The sequence below is a fragment of the Limanda limanda genome, chromosome 8 (assembly GCF_963576545.1).
Source record: "Limanda limanda chromosome 8, fLimLim1.1, whole genome shotgun sequence".
Classification (NCBI taxonomy): Eukaryota; Metazoa; Chordata; class Actinopteri; order Pleuronectiformes; family Pleuronectidae; genus Limanda; species Limanda limanda.
Genome location: NC_083643.1, coordinates 19,945,737 through 19,966,928, shown reverse-complemented (window position 1 = coordinate 19,966,928; position 21,192 = coordinate 19,945,737). Strand labels below are relative to the sequence as shown.

General features: G+C 42.7%; 1 protein-coding gene across 2 annotated transcripts in view; it reads left to right on the top strand.

The window, feature by feature from the left end:
* LOC133009277 (A disintegrin and metalloproteinase with thrombospondin motifs 20-like) overlaps positions 1 to 20,921 on the top strand; it is an 88,776-nt gene extending 67,855 nt beyond the window's left edge. For both annotated transcript variants that reach the window (XM_061076726.1, XM_061076724.1), the window contains exons 29-39: positions 9,328 to 9,495; positions 13,027 to 13,200; positions 14,757 to 14,927; positions 15,551 to 15,760; positions 15,984 to 16,113; positions 17,349 to 17,443; positions 17,544 to 17,638; positions 17,811 to 17,944; positions 19,982 to 20,073; positions 20,449 to 20,553; positions 20,835 to 20,921. In XM_061076726.1, coding sequence (XP_060932709.1) covers positions 9,328 to 9,495; positions 13,027 to 13,200; positions 14,757 to 14,927; positions 15,551 to 15,760; positions 15,984 to 16,113; positions 17,349 to 17,443; positions 17,544 to 17,638; positions 17,811 to 17,944; positions 19,982 to 20,073; positions 20,449 to 20,553; positions 20,835 to 20,921 — 1,461 coding nt within the window. The remainder of the gene's footprint in view (positions 1 to 9,327; positions 9,496 to 13,026; positions 13,201 to 14,756; positions 14,928 to 15,550; positions 15,761 to 15,983; positions 16,114 to 17,348; positions 17,444 to 17,543; positions 17,639 to 17,810; positions 17,945 to 19,981; positions 20,074 to 20,448; positions 20,554 to 20,834) is intronic.
* Positions 20,922 to 21,192: the final 271 nt, after the last annotated feature.

The window sequence follows — 21,192 nt, the reverse complement described above, 5'->3', positions numbered from 1 at the left end:
TTATTTCATCCTCATGAAAAATACATAATATGTTGAATTAGCTTTTTTTTCACTGTAAAGAATATTAAAGAAACGTAACTGAACTATGTGTTGTTTGTCAATGCAATATTTCGCTGAAAAACTAATACAGGACTGTAGTAACTGTTAGTGCAAAGAGAAAGCACATTTTATGTTCAAGGTTATGAAAACATAATGTCTCAGTAGAGAACAAGATTGTGATGAGAAGACATAATATACAAACATGCAATGATGGTTAAAATATAAAGTTTATTGCCTTGTTAGAGAAGCAGTTTTTGTCGAGGTACAGCAGTTATTTTAGTTTACTAGTACACCACTACACTAGTACAATATGAGCATGCAATATGGGTACAGTATACTTACGCCGTGTATGGTGTGTAGGCGATTTACTGTAAACAACTTGTCAGAGACTTGACTCATGGGTCAATTATGTGGTATTTTGGTATTTGACCCTCAATTGACTTCACTCCGTTTGGCCGTCTTGTTCAGTAATCTTCACAACAGCACAACCTCAGAGGGCTGCACTTAAACCTGTTTCTGTTGCATCTGTAGTACTTAACATACTTTGGTATAATGTAGTGTAAAAACACTGCAGGTCTTTTCCCTTTTATGTGTTTCAACATTTTTAGTTTGCAATCTCCCTGGAGAAAACATACACAGGCCAAATCAAACTTTGGCACTGGGTGGCACATCTGTTTACCATTGTAATAATGGAGCGCTCTGGAATGAATTTGGCAGAAGACTGAAGACCCAGAGTATTACTTTTACTACAACAATAATTGGTATTAATTCATGCTGGCATGGTTGTTAAGTTGAGGAGATCCAAAAGCAAAGCTCTGCCAGTGTTTATAGAAAAGCCCTGCCTGAATATATTTTTCACTAATATTCTACCATAATATTCTATTGTATTATAATATGAGGAGAAATTAAACTTCAGCGTAAATTTTCTTAGTAAAAGACCAGTTTAAACGTAGTATACTAAATTTTCTTAAATTAGAACATAGGCAAACCTAGAATAGACAATGTTACGAACGTTCCTAGTGACCCTAGGAAACCTCTCATACACTAAATGCAATGAAATAGAGTTAATCCAATTCACTATATTGTATTGAACTTAATTTACTGGCAAACATCAATTCTAAATTGACCTCCATGCAAGATAGTTCATATATTATAGAAAAAGTCTAATATTTTTTTTATATTTCCAGTCATTTCAAAAAATTATGACTGAACACATACTCCTAAGGAAATGTCAGTTTATTGTAGGAGCTGTTGCTATTTTGTACTTGTCATGGCTTCAGTGGGTGTCTTACCGTGTGTAATGGCCTCTTCTCTTGGTAGAATCCCCAATATTTTATTTTCTGCTAATTTGCACCAATATCAGTCACATCAGTTTACAGAAGTAGCTCATAAATCCTTAGAAAATATATGTCAATACAACACATACCATGAAGGTATGAAATGAAACATATCTTAAACCTAAATATGAAATGGCTTTATTAATGATGGTTAACATCCATCTTGACGATACATGTAAACAAGTTGAGTCATATTTTATTTTGTGTTTCACTTACATTTACACAGATTTACAAATTTAGCATTTCAATCTTTGCTTCACTTTATTGACAACATCCCAGGATTTCTCAAGTTAGCTGCCTTCCTCCTTCCGCATCCCTGAATCATTTTTTATTTTTGCTGTAAGTACAGGTCATTGAAACCAATTTTGTCATTTGTAAAAGAAGAAAAGACACAAAACAATTATCACATTTATTGCACACAATTAGAATAGCAGACACAGTTTAACATGAACCCTCCAGAATGTAAATATCATTAAGTAATGGTAATTACCCTAAAAGCCATGTCGATGTCAAATGTGTGCAGGAACAACAATACGGCTCTGTATGATGAATTGGCAGCCAAGGCACCATTTTAGTAATTTATGCCTGTTTGTTGCTAACAAAAACACGGCGTTTCCTGTCAGGAGAGGCTTTCCCATGGAGGGGGATCGCAGTTGAGCGTCTGTGGACTAATCATGCTGCTTCAGATGAAATCCACATGCGCAACATTGACATACTTGACTTTGGCCTGAGGGTAGAACATTCTCCAAACCTGTCACCCCGAGGTCACCTGGTCCTGACATCATTCAGCTTGCGTTTTCCTCATCCTGCCCATATGCCAGTTGAGTTTGAGCAATTGAAGTGGTGGCTGGGAGGGCCGGCCCCTCCCCACCCCCTGGTCCTCCTTAGTATGGATCATGTCTTGAAAACTTAAATCTGAGTCCAGAGATATACACACAATTGATGATTGATGTTGGTTAGAAGCCAAGCAATATGGCCCAGAGATTTTGGCAAAGCATGAAGACTTTTGCAGGCAAAAACAAACAGATGCTGTGAGATGTTATCTGAAAATTCAAAATATTTGGATGACAGCATGTCTTTCCCATCGGGGATGACCCTGTGTTGCAAGCCAAACAGATTTATAGCATGAAGGGAGAACACATTGCACACTGTTAAATAGATTTTCTTGCATAGACATTGTATTCGTTGTATCTTTGAGAGCAGCTCAATGATAATATGGATGTTGTCCCTGTAGAAGTAAACTATAGAAACAAGTACTCATAATGCATTTGTTCTGGATAATGGAAACTTGAAAGGAGGATTCCTTCTTGTGAGGGTAGATGCAGTTTCTTGTGGGCGATCTGAGCTGGGAGAGATGCAGTGAGATGAAATGAGAGGAGACAGGGCGTGAAAGTCTGGAAGCATTTAGGTTGGTCTACCCCGAACCCATCGAACGATAGGGTGCACGGCCTCACTTTGACACAGGTAGACAGCGTCTGCTTATCCTCAACTTGTTGGTTATTATGAAGTGGTCTTGGGCCTCCAGGAGACAATCTGCTGATCCATATCATACTTTACTGGGGCCTGGTCTCATTCAGGCCTATCAGGCTGATGGAGTGAAATGGGAAATGGGAGATTCAACCACTCTTTCAAAGAGTATTTTTCAGAAATATGAGAAAGACGATGATCGATTGGCTGATTTGGCCCATATGAAGTTACAGGGAGGAAATGGCTCTTCCACCCAATGTACAGTGTCTTAGACCACTCTCTGGAATGTTGCAGAGTAAAGATTTATCTGTACTCACACATGTTTGTCTTAGTTGTACGCTTCGCCTGCAACACTTCAGTAAGCTACCTGTCAGGTCTGTTTCTTCTCCTTCAGCATTTGGGCCACTGGTCACCAAACAAGGACAAATCAAAGGAAATATCAATTCAGCTTTCTTACACTGTAGATAATAAGAACACCAACCTAACAATTATTTTCACTTTCAATTAATCTGCCTTGTTTTTTATTACACAAAAAACTTTGTCAAAGAGAACTGTTAAACTTTTAAATGAAAGGGAGGAACTGTATTACCCATAACTGACTTTTGCATTGGCTCCTCAAACACCTAGCAGTGAACAATTCGAATGCCTCTATCTGTCTCTGGTTACCTGCCACATTTTTTTTCTCTTCTGCGTTTGGAATTTACGTAAAACGGTGAATCAGCAACAAGATCCTCCATATGTCGAATCTAAGGAGCTGGAAATACAACCTGGTTATAAATATTACAAAAAGCACTTCTTTATTTGATTTCTCAGTGATACAATGTATGTAAGGGTATGTTTTTCCAATTGTGGCAAATTTCCTTTGCCAAGACGTGTCACCACCTTTAAAGTAGTCCCAGAGCAGACGCAGATAAAGGAATTAGGGTGGCATGATTTAAAAAGTAATGCCTATTTAGGTAAACTTAGGTAAAAACTTTTTGGGGTAAACATGAATGCAAGGTCAGGACCTTCCACTTCTCTGAGCTTTTCCATACTTATACTCCTTGCAAGCTGTGGTAAACTGGTTGCTATGACAGATTAGAAAAGCAGCTGTGTAACATATAGCAGGAAGAGGGAGTTAGACTGGGATGTGTCGTGTCAAAGGTCACCGCTTTATAACTTTACGGCTGCTCTGCTGTTTGTATTTTTCAACTTCTGTCGTCAGGAATTAAATTTTTTTTTTCTTCTTCTCACTTAAATGCGGTCAATCCTCATTTTTTAGTCCATCTGCAGCGTAGTACTCACATGAGCACTGCCGGATGTTTCAGTATAACATGGTAATGGAAAAAGCTCTCAGTGGAATGTTTATACAAACGGAAAAACTTGCCTGTTTTGTCATTCCGTTTTGACTTATGGCTGCTCGGTGTGTCTTTACTGAGTGGTGTTGACTTAAATAGGAAACTGTGTTGAAGAAACTGTATATGCCTACTCAAGCGAGTGTTTATTTAACTCTTCGGACGTGGCAAAGTCATACTTGGCATGGAGTGCAGAACATGCTGTATAGCTTCCGCCAATCGGAAGATGTGCTGTCAGGAGCTGCATTGGCAGAGACAGGAAGGAAATGATTTCCATTATTTGTCATCTAGTCAACTACATCTTGAGATGAATTATGTGGCAAAATCATGTCTCCCATCTGAAATCACTCAATGTTGAAACATTACTTTAAAAACGAAATAAGCCTGTTTTGAATTTGAAAAAAATGCACTTGCGTATCCTCATAATTGATGAATTCCTCCTTTGATATTTCTCAAAATGTTGAGATGTTATGGCATATATTAATGCGAGGATTTCACGCTGGCCGTGTGCTTGGTTTCAAAAAGTCTGGGTGGCTACTACAGCCTGATGGATAAAAAGATCTATGACTTTTGACATTCCTCTGCCCCATGACGCCGCTCCTACCAGCTGTCCTCATGCTGACAACATGTGTTGTTTTGACTTCTTACAAAACAAAATCCCTGAATGGAAACATAGTCTGAATGTTCCATGACTCTATCTTCCTCCCTCTCGTCTCCCCACCTCCTTTGCTGATTCGAGTTTAATCAGTGCAACCGGAGAACACAGTGAAACTGATGAAGCTGCAACAAGAGACATGACATTATCTTCAAGCACATTCACTTCCCTTCTATCACTTGATAATTATCTTTTTACCACACTGATCGTTCTTCCCAGGCAAGGTTGTCCATACAGAGCAGCTTTTGTGTGAGGATACCGCAGCTCACAACCTTGACAACATGTTGCCTAGGGTATAATTCTACACTCCCTTCACGCAGTCAACGCTTTGCAAGTTTGTTCTTGCTCCAGGTCAGCGCTGAGCTCTTTTGAAGAGTCTATGTAACTACAGTTACCATATGCTTGGTATTACCATCCTCTTGCATTGTGAGCGTGCTGCAATGTGATTGGAATTCGACCTTGGCTCTCACATGTTAAAGAAGGACATATATAACAAAAACTCATATATGTGGACTAAATGGCCTTTTTGGTTGTTTTCCCTTCATATTTAACAAAACGTTGTTTATTTTGAGACAATCAAGAAAAAGTAATTCAGACACAAAATTACTTGACTGTAGCCCTATAAACAGATTCATTATTGTTGTACATCATTATAGTGGCTAAAAAACAAACAAGCTGAAACCAGTCAGTTTTATGGTTAGTAAGTAAGTTATATATTTTTTGGCACTGATCTTGCCATAATTCTGCATTTGTCATCGTTCACAATCACATTATGATGTGTAATTAGGTCCTTTGTGAATTTCAATCCACAACATAAACCATATTTTTCCCCAAATACTGACTTCAGGTTTTATCGCCCACCTGGGTTGCTTAAGGTCTCAGCGATGAGTGTATTTGATCACTGAGCACATTCACACTGGTGCCGTATTCAGCATTAACTGTTTGACTGCCACATGGTGGGAGTCTCTCTCTGGGACGTCTAACAGCTTCCATGTGTCCTATTGGCTTACCTGTTCACAGTGGAGCAGTGGGCGGGGTCATGTTGAGGTTGCCGCCTGCCAGACAAAGACAAAGGTGCTGAAAAAAGAGTCTCTAATATCAGTCTGATAGAAAAAATATGTCTGTTAGAAATCATGCTGGGTTATTACATACTTAATATCGGCTACTATAATATACTACTATACACTACACTAAATCAGACGTCTGTTCAGGCTATTATGGGGTTTTATGCTTTGCCAGAAAACCCATGAATATGTGTCTGGTCTGACACTCACTTATGTGATTTGTTCCAGAGCTGTGAAACCCAATCGGTTCAAGAATGTTGTCCCTACTAAGATCTGCCTGTTGCTAACATATTATTGTAAATCTCAAGATTTCACAAAAGCTGTTTTATCTGGCGTGTTTTCAACTCTGTGCCAAATTCAAAGAGGCCGAGTCATTGCAACTCGTAGAAATCATGTGTAGATGAACCTCAGCGGATTATAGTCGATTTAAGCCACCTAATCATGTGAAATTAATGGCTGGGACAACGTGGGAGGGCAAATCTTTCCAAGAGGGTTTCATTTCTCATGTGAGGGTTAGTGGTTTTATGTGCTGGTTTTCTCAGGCGTCTATTTTGTGCCCCTAGAGGATTTTAGACTAACACTCAGATCCCTTATATCACAGAAAGACAAAAGGATAACACCTGTTTTAAATCCAACATAACACACATAAAAGCGACAAGTACATTTGATGTCAATATTATCAGTAAAAGCTCCTCATGCTATAGTAATGCAGCAATCTCTAAAAAGAAAACGCCGACCTCCTTATTCAACTTTGACACTGTCCAAATATTAAGCACAACTGTTTCTCTAAGTCTCAGGGAGCGAAGCGGCGTGATAGCAGCGTGTCAGGCCGGGAGCAGCTGAGACTGGTGATAAGTGGAGGAGTCTTACCTGAGTGGGTGCTGCTGAGTGAAGCAGCCCAGCTGGGGCTCAGTGGAACAGAGGTCCCTGAGTCCTTGCCCTCCTCCTGCTCTCAGAGGTGAAGCTGTCCTCTGGTCCCACGCGTTGTGCCAGCTCTCCGTGCTCTCGTCTTTTCGAAGCCCTGATTAACTAATGGCTGACAGATGAGGGTGCCGGGTGGAGGGAGGAGCGCGTCGCCGTAACGCCGCCGCGTCTTCTCTCTCTCTCTCTCTCTCTCTCGTGCCGTTTCAAAACGCAGATACAGTTCAGCCGGGGGAGCGTAGCCCGTATGGCTGCGATTTCCTTTCTTCCTCTCCTTTTTTTTCTTTCTTTCTCTCTCTCTCTCTCTCTTTTTTTTTTTTCCTCCTCCTGCATTTTACAGCAGTAAGGAGGGGCCAACCCCCCTCTCCATCACCACCACCACCCCCCACCCCCCACCCTCCAACATGTTTGCCTGTCTCTGCTTTTGTCTGAGTTAGAGGGAGTTGTGTTATCATTTTTTGAGGGGGTGTGCAGCGGGTCTGTGGATCTGCCACGCTCGGGACCAGTCGCTCAGGTCCGGCCTTCGGCTTTGATGTTCTGTGTCAGCTGAGCCAGCCCTGTGTTTAAAATGCCTGTGTAATTACAATGTGTGTGATGCATGTGTGTGCAGTGTCAAACCACTGCCCGCACCACAGAACAGGACCAGGAGGTGGCTTTGTTTGAAGGGTTCAAATGGGTACTCCAATCTTGATCGGTAGACTTCTCTTTTTTTCTTTTCAGGGCGGGAAATAAAAGTCTTTTAACTTCTGAAAAGTGAGGAAAGAAAAAAGTCCTCGAGACACATTTGTGAATCTAGATTCTTTTTCTTCCAATTCCCCATCATCGTCTGTAGTATGATCGGTGCCATGAGCACACAGGAAGAAAAAAAGCGTGTTTGGTGTTATGCAACATTCTGAGATCATAATTAGAGGACAATGCAATATTATGTGTATTATCTGGACTGGAAAATACGCTAAGACAAAATGTAACTCTTCTCATCTTGTGTATTTGATTCCAGCACCCCATTTTTGGAGTGGCTTTGTATAGGGGCGCTCACTCGTCAAGCAGAAATAGCGGGCACCCTAATTGCTGTCTGGCCTCATGGGGACCGTGGACTCTAGAATATTCTTCATCTGCCATCACAGGCAAAGGCCTCTCTTTCCAGGCTTTCATCAGGGTGTCTGTTTTTTATTCATAACGGGTTCTTTTTCTTCTTCTTCTTCGTTGTCGTCTCTCTCTAGAGCTATCCTGCAGAATTTCTAGGTTCCTTATTGGTAGCAGATGATTGTCTCGCCATGCATCCACGTTTGGCTCTGCAGCTCCTCTCTCTCCTGCCCCGGCCCTCTGCCGTTCACAGCAGCTCTAAAAGTAATTCCTCTGTTTACAGGTTAAACAGTTGGCTGCATTCCATCGGCGTGCGTGTGTTCGACAAAAGGTTTTCACTGAGATCTATTTGGGTTTGTTGAGCTGAGATTTGTATGCAGGGAGTTCAGTTGGCCATGAAATTCAACAAGGAAGCTGCTGGGTTTCTTGTGTTGAGTTGTGTTTAAATCCTGCGTATGCGGTGCTGAGGGAATTATTTGTGTCCATTATGGCTGTTTGTCGGTGTTGTGTTTCAAAAATGTAAAACAAAAAGAGCAAGATGGTATTTGATGTCTGGATATGCTTGAAGTATCTAGCGATATATACTTTTCTGAGATTGACCCATAAAACGTTCAATATGAATAAAAATTGATTAAACAAGTGACCGGAGCTCTGTGGCAGTCAGTGGGGGAGGGGCAGTGTGCCTCTAGCCTGCAGGCCGAGTTGAACGTGTGTCTTCTTCTATGTCCTCTGATACAGCAGTGGATAGCAACTGGCAGCTTGCAACCAATAATATGTGTCCCGCCAGATTATTTTTATTTCAACATATCGAATTGACACAGACATTCATGGTGTAGTGGGAGCTGGCCTCCGTCATGGCAGCATCATTTTTTGAAGTTGCAATTGCCTTCTAAGTAAAAGCACAACATTCAGTTTGTTGTATTTTGAAAAAGCTTTGAACTTGGGTGTGAAGATCATGTCGATGCTTAACAGACCTGAAAAACAGTTCAGTAAATCATTCAAACTTATATGTAAACCACACTTTTCTAACTTTTCTCTGCACCAAAGACTGTTAATAAAAATCTCTGCACACAAACAATACAACAATTTATATGAAGGTTATTAAAGTGTCTTTCTGGAAAAAGTGTCCTGTCTCAACACACTTTATACTATATTGATAAAAAAAAAATTCTACACCCAATAAACCACATACATTTAATAAAAAAAAGTATTGTGACTAAGCATGTTTAAGTTTTGAATTGGATAAAATATAGGGTAAATATTCAATGCAACATAACCCCTACAGTCTTGTTTTTAGAGCGTTTTACTTTTCTTATCATGAGCACGATTTGTGAAGATATAATGTTGTGAACTTCAACAGGACTTTGCTAATCTGCCCATATTTACCCTTTTTCTCCACCCCCCCCCCTCTCCTCTTCCCTCCCCAGTGTTCAGTGACTTGCGGTCGCGGGACCAAGAAGCGGGAGATAACCTGCGTTCTCCAGAACCAAACCAAAACAGAGGAGGAGCACTGCAGCCATCTGCCTCGCCCGCGAACCCAGAAGGCCTGTCGGGCACGGGGATGCCCCAGTTGGAAAGCCAATAAGTGGAGGGAGGTATGTCTGCTCTCTTCTGCCTCACAAAATAGCCTCTCGGGGACTTGTGATAACAGCGACTGCTGCAAGCAACTGAGACACAAGCACAAACACGACCGACGGCTTCCCAGAGGCTGCAGATGTAGGACATGTACACACAGAGCACCTGTTCAATCACCACTCAGTTTATTCTTGTTTAAACGTGATGTTTCCTTTCCCCTAAGTGTGCACTAAACACCGCAGGCTGGATGTGCAAATCTGTTTATGTAGTGCTCGGGACATTTATATATCATTCAAATGTTCAAACAAAATGTTGAACTTGTTTTTTTCCCTTGGAAGCGGACCAAAGGCAATCCGAGAGCACAAAAGCATGTTCATGCAAATCACATTTCATCCACTCAATCTTTTTAAGGATGTGTTTGCAGCTCAAATACACAAAAGGCCGTGGTAATGAAACATAGTAAATAGGAGCATCCAGAGGTGCAGCTGATGCTCGGCCTCCCTTGCAGATGAAAGCGTTTGCGATCCAGCATGATGAACGTCCTGGAGCTGCAGGGTTTTTTCTGTACCACCGTACACTAGTGCAACCAGACACTGGAAAAGTAAAAGCCATGCGTAGAGGAGTCACTCTGGGGAGGGGGGGGGGGGGGGGTTTGAGGTCACAGGCATCTTGGAGCCGACCACACAGTCACGGTATCTGCGACCAGGAGGCTCCTCCGTGTGCAGCCGCCACACAGGTTTGGCTCGGAGTCCCGCTGAGCTCACAGTGGGGGGGCAACGTTCCAAACCAGATTTATCTCAGTTACCTCGAGGAGCGCTGTGTCTCGAGCACAGAAATATGACATCTGGTGATTAATGGGGGAAGTGTCAACACCTTCTCTGACACTATGAATCCCCCGCTGAAGGATATTTGTCCAATATTATAACTTATTGGTAAAAAAGATTCTTTCTTCTTCTTTTCAATTTAAGTGTCAAATCCCAAAAAGATCCACACACGGACCCTGGTCCACCTCCCTCCACAGGACTCCCTGCCACCCCCCCCCCCCCCGCTCTTTGAGGGTGTCCTCCTCCCCTCCCACTCTCTCCCCCGCCGCTGTCTGGAAGCAATCATCGTCCTCCGCATACCACCAGCAACCATGAAATCCTCAACTAGAGCATAAAGACATGTTTTATATCTTAATATCCATGCATGTGACAACTTTGAAACCTCAGCCCCACTGTTTGAGTGATTCCACAGCTACCCAGTCCACTCAGTCACCTCGGTGTAATGGGCAGCAGGTCGGTGAAGCCTAGGAGGGTGTAGGCTTTGAGCATTTTACTGGTTTTCGAGAACCGTTCTCCGCTTTTTTCTAATGCTAAATTCCAGTTAAAAGGGTGTTTCATTTGAATTACACAAACTTGTATTTTCTATTTTTTGGCCGAAGCCTTCTAAGTTGTTTATATTGCTTGAGTTTGGGTTTTATATGCTCACGCTTCTTAGAAACGCGGCAGCAGAAATCTCAGCATGGGCAAGAACTCAAATTAACTGCACGGCTCAATACTCACAAGATAAGATAAGTGAGAAAATATGTTTTGTATTTTGGGTGGAATTACCCTTTTACGTCTGGAGCTGCTCACTCAGCATTTCCACGGTTTCAGCTCTTTTTCGCTGGAATACACACTTGGGTTTCTGCAGCTGTAGCAGTTAACAGTTGCGAGAGTCACTTCAAGAGCAGGTTCTATTTTCAGCCTTGGTAAGAGTTTTAAAAACACAGCTTTTGATTTGAAGGTCAGATTTTCCTGTGGTGCTTTTTGTTCTCTTTCCAACCTCACGGACTTGACCCTCTAACATCTAACCTCACGCTCTGCAATGATAACACGCTCACAATTACAGCAGCGAGAAACACACAACACAAATACATCTGGAAGTTTTTTTGGCGGAATTTGATACCCGGTGTTATAATGTGCAGATTTTCGGACTGTGTGAATTTGCTGAAGCTTGGCATGGTTCTTTGAGGTCTGGGTGTGTGTGTGTGTGTGGGGGGGGGGGGGTCAGCTCAAGCCTTACAGAGTGCTTCCTCAGTATGCAGGTATGCTTCTCAAAGCACATCAAAGAGATGGGTGAGATAGACCTCTGTGTGACCCAACTGATACAGCTCACCAGGAAGCGACAAACTGGGTTAATGGAGGACGTGGGGCTGGAGCTTCAAAGCAGCGACTCTGACGCAGCAGACCAAACATGTTAAATCATTGAAAGAGGAATTATCTCAATCTTCCTCATGCAAACAACAACTTCACTCATCATAAGTGGTCAAATCAATTCAATGCTTGCTTGGTCTGGTAAGGCCATTAGCCTATGTCAACTAGTTAGTTTGTATTAGAAACAGATAAATCACTTCTGTTGCTACACTAGCCGCAGAATAGATAAGACTGCAATTCTCCCCTACATGTATTAGGATAACTGAATATAATAAGAATATTAAAGGAGACATATCGTGTGTTATAAGTTTTTTTCTGTATGTAAAAGCCCACTCATTGGTAAAGGGAGTTCCTCTCCCCCACAGAAAACACATCTCCAGATACCTCCACATCATTGGGATGTCACATGCCCAACATTTGCACATTGCACTCTTAGCCATTAGTCTGGCCCCCAACAAAGCCAGGTGAAGCGAGACATTTCCAACACATGCTGGAAGCAGTTAACCAATCACAACAGAGAAGGATAGCTAGTTAATCAAAGAAGACTGGGCTTTATCGGGGAGAAAACAGCTAAAACAAAGTGTTTCAGACAGAGGCTGAAAGAGGAGCTGCAGCAATAGACAGTTTGGGGAAAGTGATGTGTTTTCTGAGCGTTAGAGCACGTCAAAAGTCGTAATTATTCTGGTTAAGTTACGTCATCTTCTTATTCATATTCATTCTCAATGATAGATATTTTTTGTTCTAATTAGAGGAATAACTGTTTATCAAGCAATATAAAGCATATGAGCAGAATATGTCTCCCTCAAGATTCCACAAATTAATTGCATTTACAGTTGCTCACCTAACAAACACGCCATTAAAGTTTTCGTTCTTGGAGATTAGAGAAGTCTTTACATACAGTATGTCGTCTTCTATAAGAGAAATGTTGGAATTCACTATATTTTAAGTTGCAGTACCATTGTTAGCCACTGAGATAAGTTTCCCACTTGTTTTTTCAATGGCACCCATTAGGTTGTGCTGCAAACTTTCTACAAAAAATACCCAAAGTCTGTAAGCCTTAGCGAGTATTACCCCAGTGAGGTCATTATAATAAGGGTTGTTTGATCACACTTTGCAAAGTGTCCTCCAGAGACACAGAAAACACTCCGCACTCATACAAGCTGAGTAATTCTCCTCCTGACAAGTAAATTTGAACTTCACGTGTCACATCCAGTATGTGAGAGAAATGAGGTTGGAATGCCTGGAAATTATAATTATATTACATTATTTCCTTGCAGCTGTTCCTGAATGAGACACACAAGAACAAACATGTCACAAACTGATTTTCCATGTAAGCGGCCTGTCTCTCATATGGATGTGTGTGTTTTTTACCAGTGCTCTGTCACCTGTGGAGTCGGAGTTCAGAGGCGAGACATTTACTGCCGGCTCAAGGGCACCGGCCGGGTCAGGGAGGATCTCTGCGCCGCTCACGAGCGTCCTGCTGTTACCCAACCGTGCCAAACCACAGAATGCACACATTACTCTTGGGTCGCCGGTGGATGGGAAGAAGTAAGTAAGAGACTCTTTACCTCCTCTCCTCTTTGGACGTGTAATTCCCCCTCGTCCTCGTTCCCAGGGTGAGACAGATGTAGAGATGTTTAACCATCTCATTAAGGTTTTTATTGGCTGAGGTCTCTGCTCTCTCTCTCTATCTCTCTCTCTCTCTCTCTCTCTCTCTCTCTCCGTCTCTCTCTCTGCGCCATTAAAGGGGACATCTTATGAAAATTCCAGTTTTTTGGTGCTTCTACACGTTAATTTGGGTATCTGGCATGTCTACCGTCCCAAAAACTCTGGAAAAACACAACTCCCGCGATCTGTTGTGGTTCCGCTCTGTCAGAAACGATACGCTAGAGGGCGTCGAATGTGTTTACGACCAGAACTGCCGTCATAGGCACAATATGCCCATGTAGGGAGTCTCGCTACATGGCCTTGGACCACCATCACCATCACCACCGGAGATGAGATGATGATGATGGCGAATTCAGTCACCCAGGAGCAAGCGAGCTAAAGCGCTCCACCGTGGAGAGGGCGTTTCCCCCCGGGGAGAGAGTCTTCGCGGTCTCCACCTCGACGATCAGCATGTTTATCGGCCACTTAGATGTCTGACGGGTCGTGAGATAGCGTTGGGGAGCTGGCTGCTAACTGGAGCTGCTATGGCTGCTAACTGGAGCTATGGGCTGTGGGAGCTGGAGCTAACTGCTCCAGCTTAAGACCCCAAGGAACCATATCAACTGTGGTAAAATGGCCATAATATGTCTCCTTTAAACAGACGACCTGTAGATACCCTTGCTGCCTTGCGTCAGTCGTGAGGGCTTAAGTGATAACCATCAGTCACGATATCTTTCTCTTTCAAACCCCGAGGTAGCGATGGGCATCGTCCCTTTGGTTCTGCTGAATATCACCGCTCTGTGTCACGCCAGCGGTCTGTTTGTTTTTCCTTGGCTCATCTACCTTTAATGTCCCGTGCTTTGTCCTCAAAAGTGAGGCATGAAAAGAGGGGCACCATGTAGGGACGCAGCGCTGTATCCTCCTGCTGCAGGAATGTTTGCTCTCTTCAGATTCTTGTCTGCGTTGCCTCGAGAACTCGCAGACTCCTTCCATTCACAGCTCGGCCCTGAGATATTTTCTCTTCTCAAGAGGTGCAAATAAAATGTCCTTAAAATCCACACACAGCAGATTATATTGTTTGTTACATGAGTACATTTTAAGATTGTGCTCCATATCCTTACTTTTAAATACTCCTATAAACTATCACTAGGCCCAAGGCCAACCAGCGGAACTTTTATCTTTTATGGGGACATTTCCAACCAGAACACATTTGAGATTGTGAGCTAATGGTACCACTGTCTCACGACCATTAAATGTGTCTATTTGTGAGAGGCTTTATACGATAAAGGCTGTTCATCTGTGACCATCTGGAGAACCAAACAGACAAGCTGGAGTCTGAGAGGTCAATGATGCTGCTGCTGCTGCTGCTGCTGCTGCTGCTGGAAGTACAACACTGCCCCCCCTCTGCCGGCTCCTCTCCACTCCTACTCAGTTCTTCCCTCCTTCTTTTTTTGCAGTGTAACGCAACCTGCGGAGAGGGTATGCAGGGGAGGAAGGTGGGGTGCATGGACCCAGGGATGACACCCGTCCAGGACGATTACTGTGAGCCGCCGTCCCGGCCTGCGTTACACCAGCAGTGCACAAGAGCTCCCTGCCACTACATGTGGATCACAGGGGAGTGGTCACAGGTAGGAACAAAAAAGGAGATACACCGTGAGAGTGTAATAGTCTCTCTCAATGAGAGTTTTATTAAACCAACAGTTTAAATTCAAAAATTATATGAAACAAAAAACACAAATGCTCAAACAAGGTGGGCCCCTTTTGTTTAAATTTATCCTCCGACGTAGGTGATTTTTTACTTTTCAGATAATCTCAAGAAAAAACAAAGATATCAGCTAAAAAACATTAACAATTATGTAAACATCTTGGAGACACATGTTTTTAATAGGGCAATAAGGAGTATGGCATTTTGCCTCATAAATTATCTTTTATTCAATTTAATTTTCTATTTATTGAGAAATAGAATAGAATATAATCTCAATACATTTAAAGAGACCTGACCGACAGAAACATTGTGAAAACTTTCAAAAGCAGATTTATACTGTATATGCATATATAATCACTATTTTTCAATAAATATAGGTGTAAAAAAAAAAAAAGAAAGAAGATGATGGATTCACATTATTAGTGCATTAGTGCCACAGAGACAGATGAAGACATGCAATTCTGTGTTTAATGTTACTGCTCCATACAAACATTTACTCATGCCCATGTTAGTAACTGTTAGTGTGTGTGTGTGTGTGTGTCTCAGTGCTCTGCCAGCTGTGGTCTTGGCTACCAGCAGCGTATTGTCTCCTGCTCCGTGGTTCCCTCCTCCCAGGCTGCTCACCCGTACACTGCTGCCCAGTCGTCCGCTGCCAGCAGCACCTACTGCCCCGAGCCTCATCCTCCTGGAAGCCGGCCGTGCCTCCTCAGAGACTGCCCGCACACGACCTACTGGAAAGTTGGCCCGTGGAGCAAGGTGAAACACAGAATCCTTGTTCGGCAGGGAGAGACCTTCTCCTCCAGCCAATCGCTGTTTCCACAAAACCTTTCGATGACCTTTGCATTTTTCAGTTCTGCTGATGAATCACATTTGTGGATTTGGTTGCAGCTTATTTGTTAATTGTTTCGTTATGGTGTGTAGGAAATCATTTTGCGTGTGTGTGTGTGTGTGTGTGTGTGTGTACCTGTGTGTGTACCAGTGCTCGCAGACTTGTGGTGCAGGAGTGATGGAGCGCAGGGTGGAGTGTGTGAACTCTAAAGGCCATCCTTCCAAACACTGCCTTCCACCAGAGAGACCTGAGTCTCAAGCTGCATGTCAAGACAGAGAGTGTGAGTCTTCCTCTTCCTCTTCCTCTTCCTCTTCCTCTTCCTCTTCCTCTTCTTCTTCCTCTTCCTCTTCCTCTTCCTCTCCTCTCCTCTCCTCTCCTCAGTAATAGTATCAAATAGACTGTGCTGTATATTGCCACCATCCCTGTATCTGATTGTGTTTATAGAAACTCGACCCTTTGCTTTGTTTATCCCATTGAGCAGAATGGCGGCCCTCACTGAAAACTTCTCGGAGTGATTACTTACTGGAGCAATAAATAGACAATCATTAATTTCCTACAAAGTTGTGATATGAAGAGTTTGTCAGCGCGCCGCAGGGCAGTGTGTCGGGAGCTGCCGACATTGTGGACTTGCAGGCGCTGTCAAACTCGGCAGCGGGCCAAAGTTTGCAGGTTCGCTCCCCCACATTTCAGATGTTTCAGTACTGGCGCACTGGACTGTTCATTCCCTACTTGGCTTCTGCCAAGTCAGGCACTAGCAAAATTAAAATGATATGCTCGGATGACAGCCAGTTCTGCAGTCAAGTATTAATGCTAATCAGCTAATCAGCGTGATGGGAGCTCTACAGCACTGTTGGACAACAGAGGAGGCCACACAAATAGTGGGACATTAACAAGCGCTTGTATTTAAGGAGACAAATCGTTCTGTTAGTGGTGTTTATTAAATTTTTTTGTTATCTCTCTGGCATTCGGGCAAATGATTTACTGATGTGCAGAAGTGGCTAAAGGGTATGACAGGGTTGTAAGTAAAAGTTGGGTGGGAATAATCTTGTAATTTTACGAGAAAAAGTCCCAAAAATTTGAGTGAAGTCTAAAATTTTCATGAATGCTCTTGAATGTTTTAAGGCAAAGGCTAAAATTTTACATTATGTCAGAGTTGGAGAAAATGTTTGCTAGTGGTCGAGTGTCTAGTTAACGTTGGTTACATCGGTGTTATAACCCTAACCCTGAAAGGATCTTTGAAGTTTCTCAAATAACTATCAGATTGATCCAAGATTTTGGATCCAGAAGGAGCAGAATTCCAGTGAAATTTTTTTTTTAATTTATTCTCATAATATTATGACCTTTTCCTCGTAATACTACGATTATGCTTGAGATCTCCCAATTTTTCTCTCCGCATGGTCCTAATACTCCATTGTCAATGAGTGCTCAGATAACTTTGAAAAGTTGTGGTATTCTTTAAAGTCAAAGTCTCCTGTTTCCTCTCTCTCCTTCTTCCCTTCATTTCTCCCCTCCCAGGCCAGATGTTGGCATCCTGTCTGGAGGTCCAGATGAGACAGGGTCTGAGGATGGATGGCGAGTACTATCTCAAAGTCAGGTCCAGGATCCTACAGGTGCGTCTGTTCTGTCCCAACTGCTCCTGCACACGTCATGACTCAACCTGGCACCTCTCCCGCAGGCTCTCACATCATGTCTGAACGTGTCTGCCCTTAGATTTACTGTGCTGAGATGCAGACTGATTTCCCCAAAGAGTACGTGACCTTGCGAAGCGGTCAGACGGACAACTTCTCGGAGGTTTACGGTCACAGGTGTGTATAATGTGGTGATGACTGATGGGACTGAGTGGGGCTTTGTATAAGTATCATGTAGCGTGTAAATCAGGATTGTTTTGCTGCCACACCATGAAAAGACACCATTTTGTGTTGAGATTACTGTGTTTGTGTTGAATAAACCCTTAAACTCATCATCTCGTATGCAAAGGTTGCTGAACCCTTTCCAATGCCCCTACAACGGCAGCCGGAGACAGGACTGCGACTGCAGGAACGACTACTCAGCAGCGGGATACACTCTTTTCCACAAAGTTCGTCTGGACCTGAGCTCCCTGAGGATAATGAGTGCGTAATTACTGTGTGATTGCTCTACACTGTCTGTTGTAATGAGACCACACATCGCTGTTGTTTTAACCCTCATACGACTCATACTGCTAATAAGACCTCCCTCAAAACGTCTGCGCCGTCCAAACGCAGGACGCTCTCCACATGCTCTCTCCACCGAAAATCTAAATAATGACCTTTCAGCGCTCCGTGTTCACATCACGGGGCGAGGACTTGACGCCGGGCCTCTCTGTGCAAACACGTGAGCATGGGAATAATGGAATGCATGCATGCACATAGAGACATACATGCCTGCTCTCAAGCACACACGCTACGTGATGCTGCACACGCAACGAGATGTGAAGGTCCAGGAGGCAGGCACACACCAGTGCATATAGTCGCATCCAAATCAAACAAGCAATCACACACACAAGCGTCTCCGGGCCATATTCCTCTGCTCATTATAACAGTCAGATCCACCTTCCCTGTTGTGTCCACATATGCCTTTGCTTAGAGTATGTGGATTAGTATACAGCATACAGTGTGTGTGTGTGCATGTGTGTGTGTGTGTGTGTTGTAAGGGAAGTTGGATTATAACTTACACATTCATCCCTCCATCCTCTTCCTCTCGTCTGGGCCCTGACAGCACATGTTCCCACCCTCCCTCCCGCTGCATGGTACTCATTTGGCCTTCAGGCGGCTTGAAGAGAGCTGGGGGGGGGGGGTAATGAGTTCAAGATGAAGAGATCATTATGAGGAGGCTCTGCTGCAGTGGGCCTTGCGCATCTCGTGAACTTAATCATCATTTTATGCAGGCACAGTGACAGGAGGGCAGGATGAGGTCCTTGTCGTCGTCCTGTGTGACACTGCAGGGTAAACGGAAAATGATAAAAAAAAAAAAAAAAAAAAGCCTTGTGCACAAAGGATCCAGATCGAGTCACTGAATTCAAAAGGAAAGACAAAGGTTTGATTTAGCCCCAGAAAAGATAAGATAATGGAACTTTCATTTTGTTTACGAGCGGAGGGTTAAGGAATGTGCGATGCAATGAAATCACGTTTCAAACCCTGATTTAATTTCTGTGGTTTTGGGAGTTGTATCAAAAAAAGACAGTTTAGTTCATTGCTTGATCGTTTTGTTCTGAAAAAGGTTAATTTTTAAAGCCAAGAATGTGGATTCTTTGAATATTTAGTTATTTAGATTGTTGTTTTAATGAAATTTTACTTCATTTTGAGGCAAAGAGAAATGATTGACTCAAAATTATCGGGAGAGATGGGGAAAGTTCATTGAGGCTGATCCCTGGAAAGAAACTTTTATTTTAACCAAAATATAATTTATTTATTCCCTGATGAATTAATCAGGTTGTTCCACCTGTTGGTAAGGTTGTGCTTGTGTGAATGTTTTAGTCTGGTCTGGTATTGTTTAATGTGATTTTTATGCTGTGTTTATTGTGTTAATGTGTGTTTTTGTGAGTTATGTTAAGTTTCTGTTATTATAAAAAATTAAGGTTTAATTGATTTACTCACAAACAGAATGTATACAGTATGGCTGTTATTGTTATGGCTGATTTCTTACAACTGTCTGTAAAATGCTTAGATTCAATTGTCTTCCATAGGTAATAAATCTCTCATCAAAACTTTATTGCACAAAATAATCAGGTTGTTAACAATAGTACTAACAACTTCCATAACATTTAATTTGAGGTTTTATTCTGAAAAATATACTTTTTGTAACTTTGGAGATTTAAAATCATTGAAGCACTGAACCTAATAGACTTAGGATTTAATCTAATTTTGATTATTTCTTATTGCTTATTTCAGATTCAAGCTAGAACTTAATTGTAAGAATCTTTTAGTGGAAAACTTTGCCAGATGTTTTTTAAAACATCTGGCAAAGTGACAGTGCAGTGACATCAACCCTGCAGTGAAGTTTAATTACATAAAGTGTAGTTGCTGATGCTCTGTGGCTATCTGTGCAGTGGTTGTTTACTTCTGAGCAGCTGTCTCCACTCTGTGTTTACCTCAATGTGACTCTGGATCTGCGTCTGCTCTGTTCACCAGTCACGGACCTCCAGTTTTCCCAGACTCTTCTCGGCCGACCTGTGCCCTTTGCTACAGCAGGAGATTGTTACAGTGCAGCCAAGTGTCCACAGGTGAGTGAAACACAGAACATGGTGTCATTCACGTGTCTTTTTATCAAAGTGGCCTGAAAGTCAGAGACAAGAGATTTTAGCTGCTGTAATTCCCTGGAGCTACTTGGAATATGCACTTGAAGAAATTAAGTACTTCCAACGACACATATTTTCAAAGTGTAGCCTGCTCTTGATAACTTTTCCAGGATTACCAACCCGAGCTTTAAGATTAATACAAATATTTACTCCACTGTTTCAAGTATAGACTATTACTCTCTTGGACTATTTGAGAGAGCTCATTAGCACAATGTATCTGTAGTTACTGTATGTGTGTCAAACGCTTGACCCTTCTGGTTAAATAAGCTGTCAATTTTTCGATGTGCTGTGTGTTCACAGGGTCAGTTCAGCATCAATCTGATCGGCACCGGCCTCAAAGTATCTGAGGCCACCAAGTGGACATCTCAGGGCAACTACGTGTCCGTCAAAGTCCACAGATCCGAGGTAAGAATCTAACAGTAGACTCATAAACTGGTTGTCTGTCGTATGGCTGAAACTCTGCGACTCTTGAGTCATGGATTTTGGCCTGAATGTAAAGCTGTCAGTATAATTATCCTTCATGTCGGGTCTTGGAGTGGTTGTGAAATGTCATCTGAAATGTCATGTTGTATCTCTCGCTGATTCATTGAAGAGGAATCCCCAGTGACATTTATGAAGCTCTCATTCTCTGCGTAACAGGCTGCCCTTTGCCCAACCCTTCCCCTCTCATTTGTTTCTGTACGTAGGACGGGACAAGAATCTACGGCCGCTGTGGTGGATTCTGTGGGAAGTGCATTCCCCAGGCTCACAATGGCCTACTCCTTGAAGTCTAATGAGGGCCATGCAGAGACCAAACCCCTAAATCTTTCCCTAAAGACAGTGGCCCAGGAACATGGAATAGACATGTACGAGTCTGGTGGAGGTGCATGCAACACTAATCATCCTGTAGTAACATCCCCAGTTCCCAAATGGCAGCTAAACCATACAACACACTACGTACTGTGCCGTGCTGCAGAGGGCCACTGCCGGGTCCTTCAGCCAAACTACTGACTCTGAGGAGGAGCCAGCAGCGGCGATCCAACACATCTGTGCTTTGAAACCTCA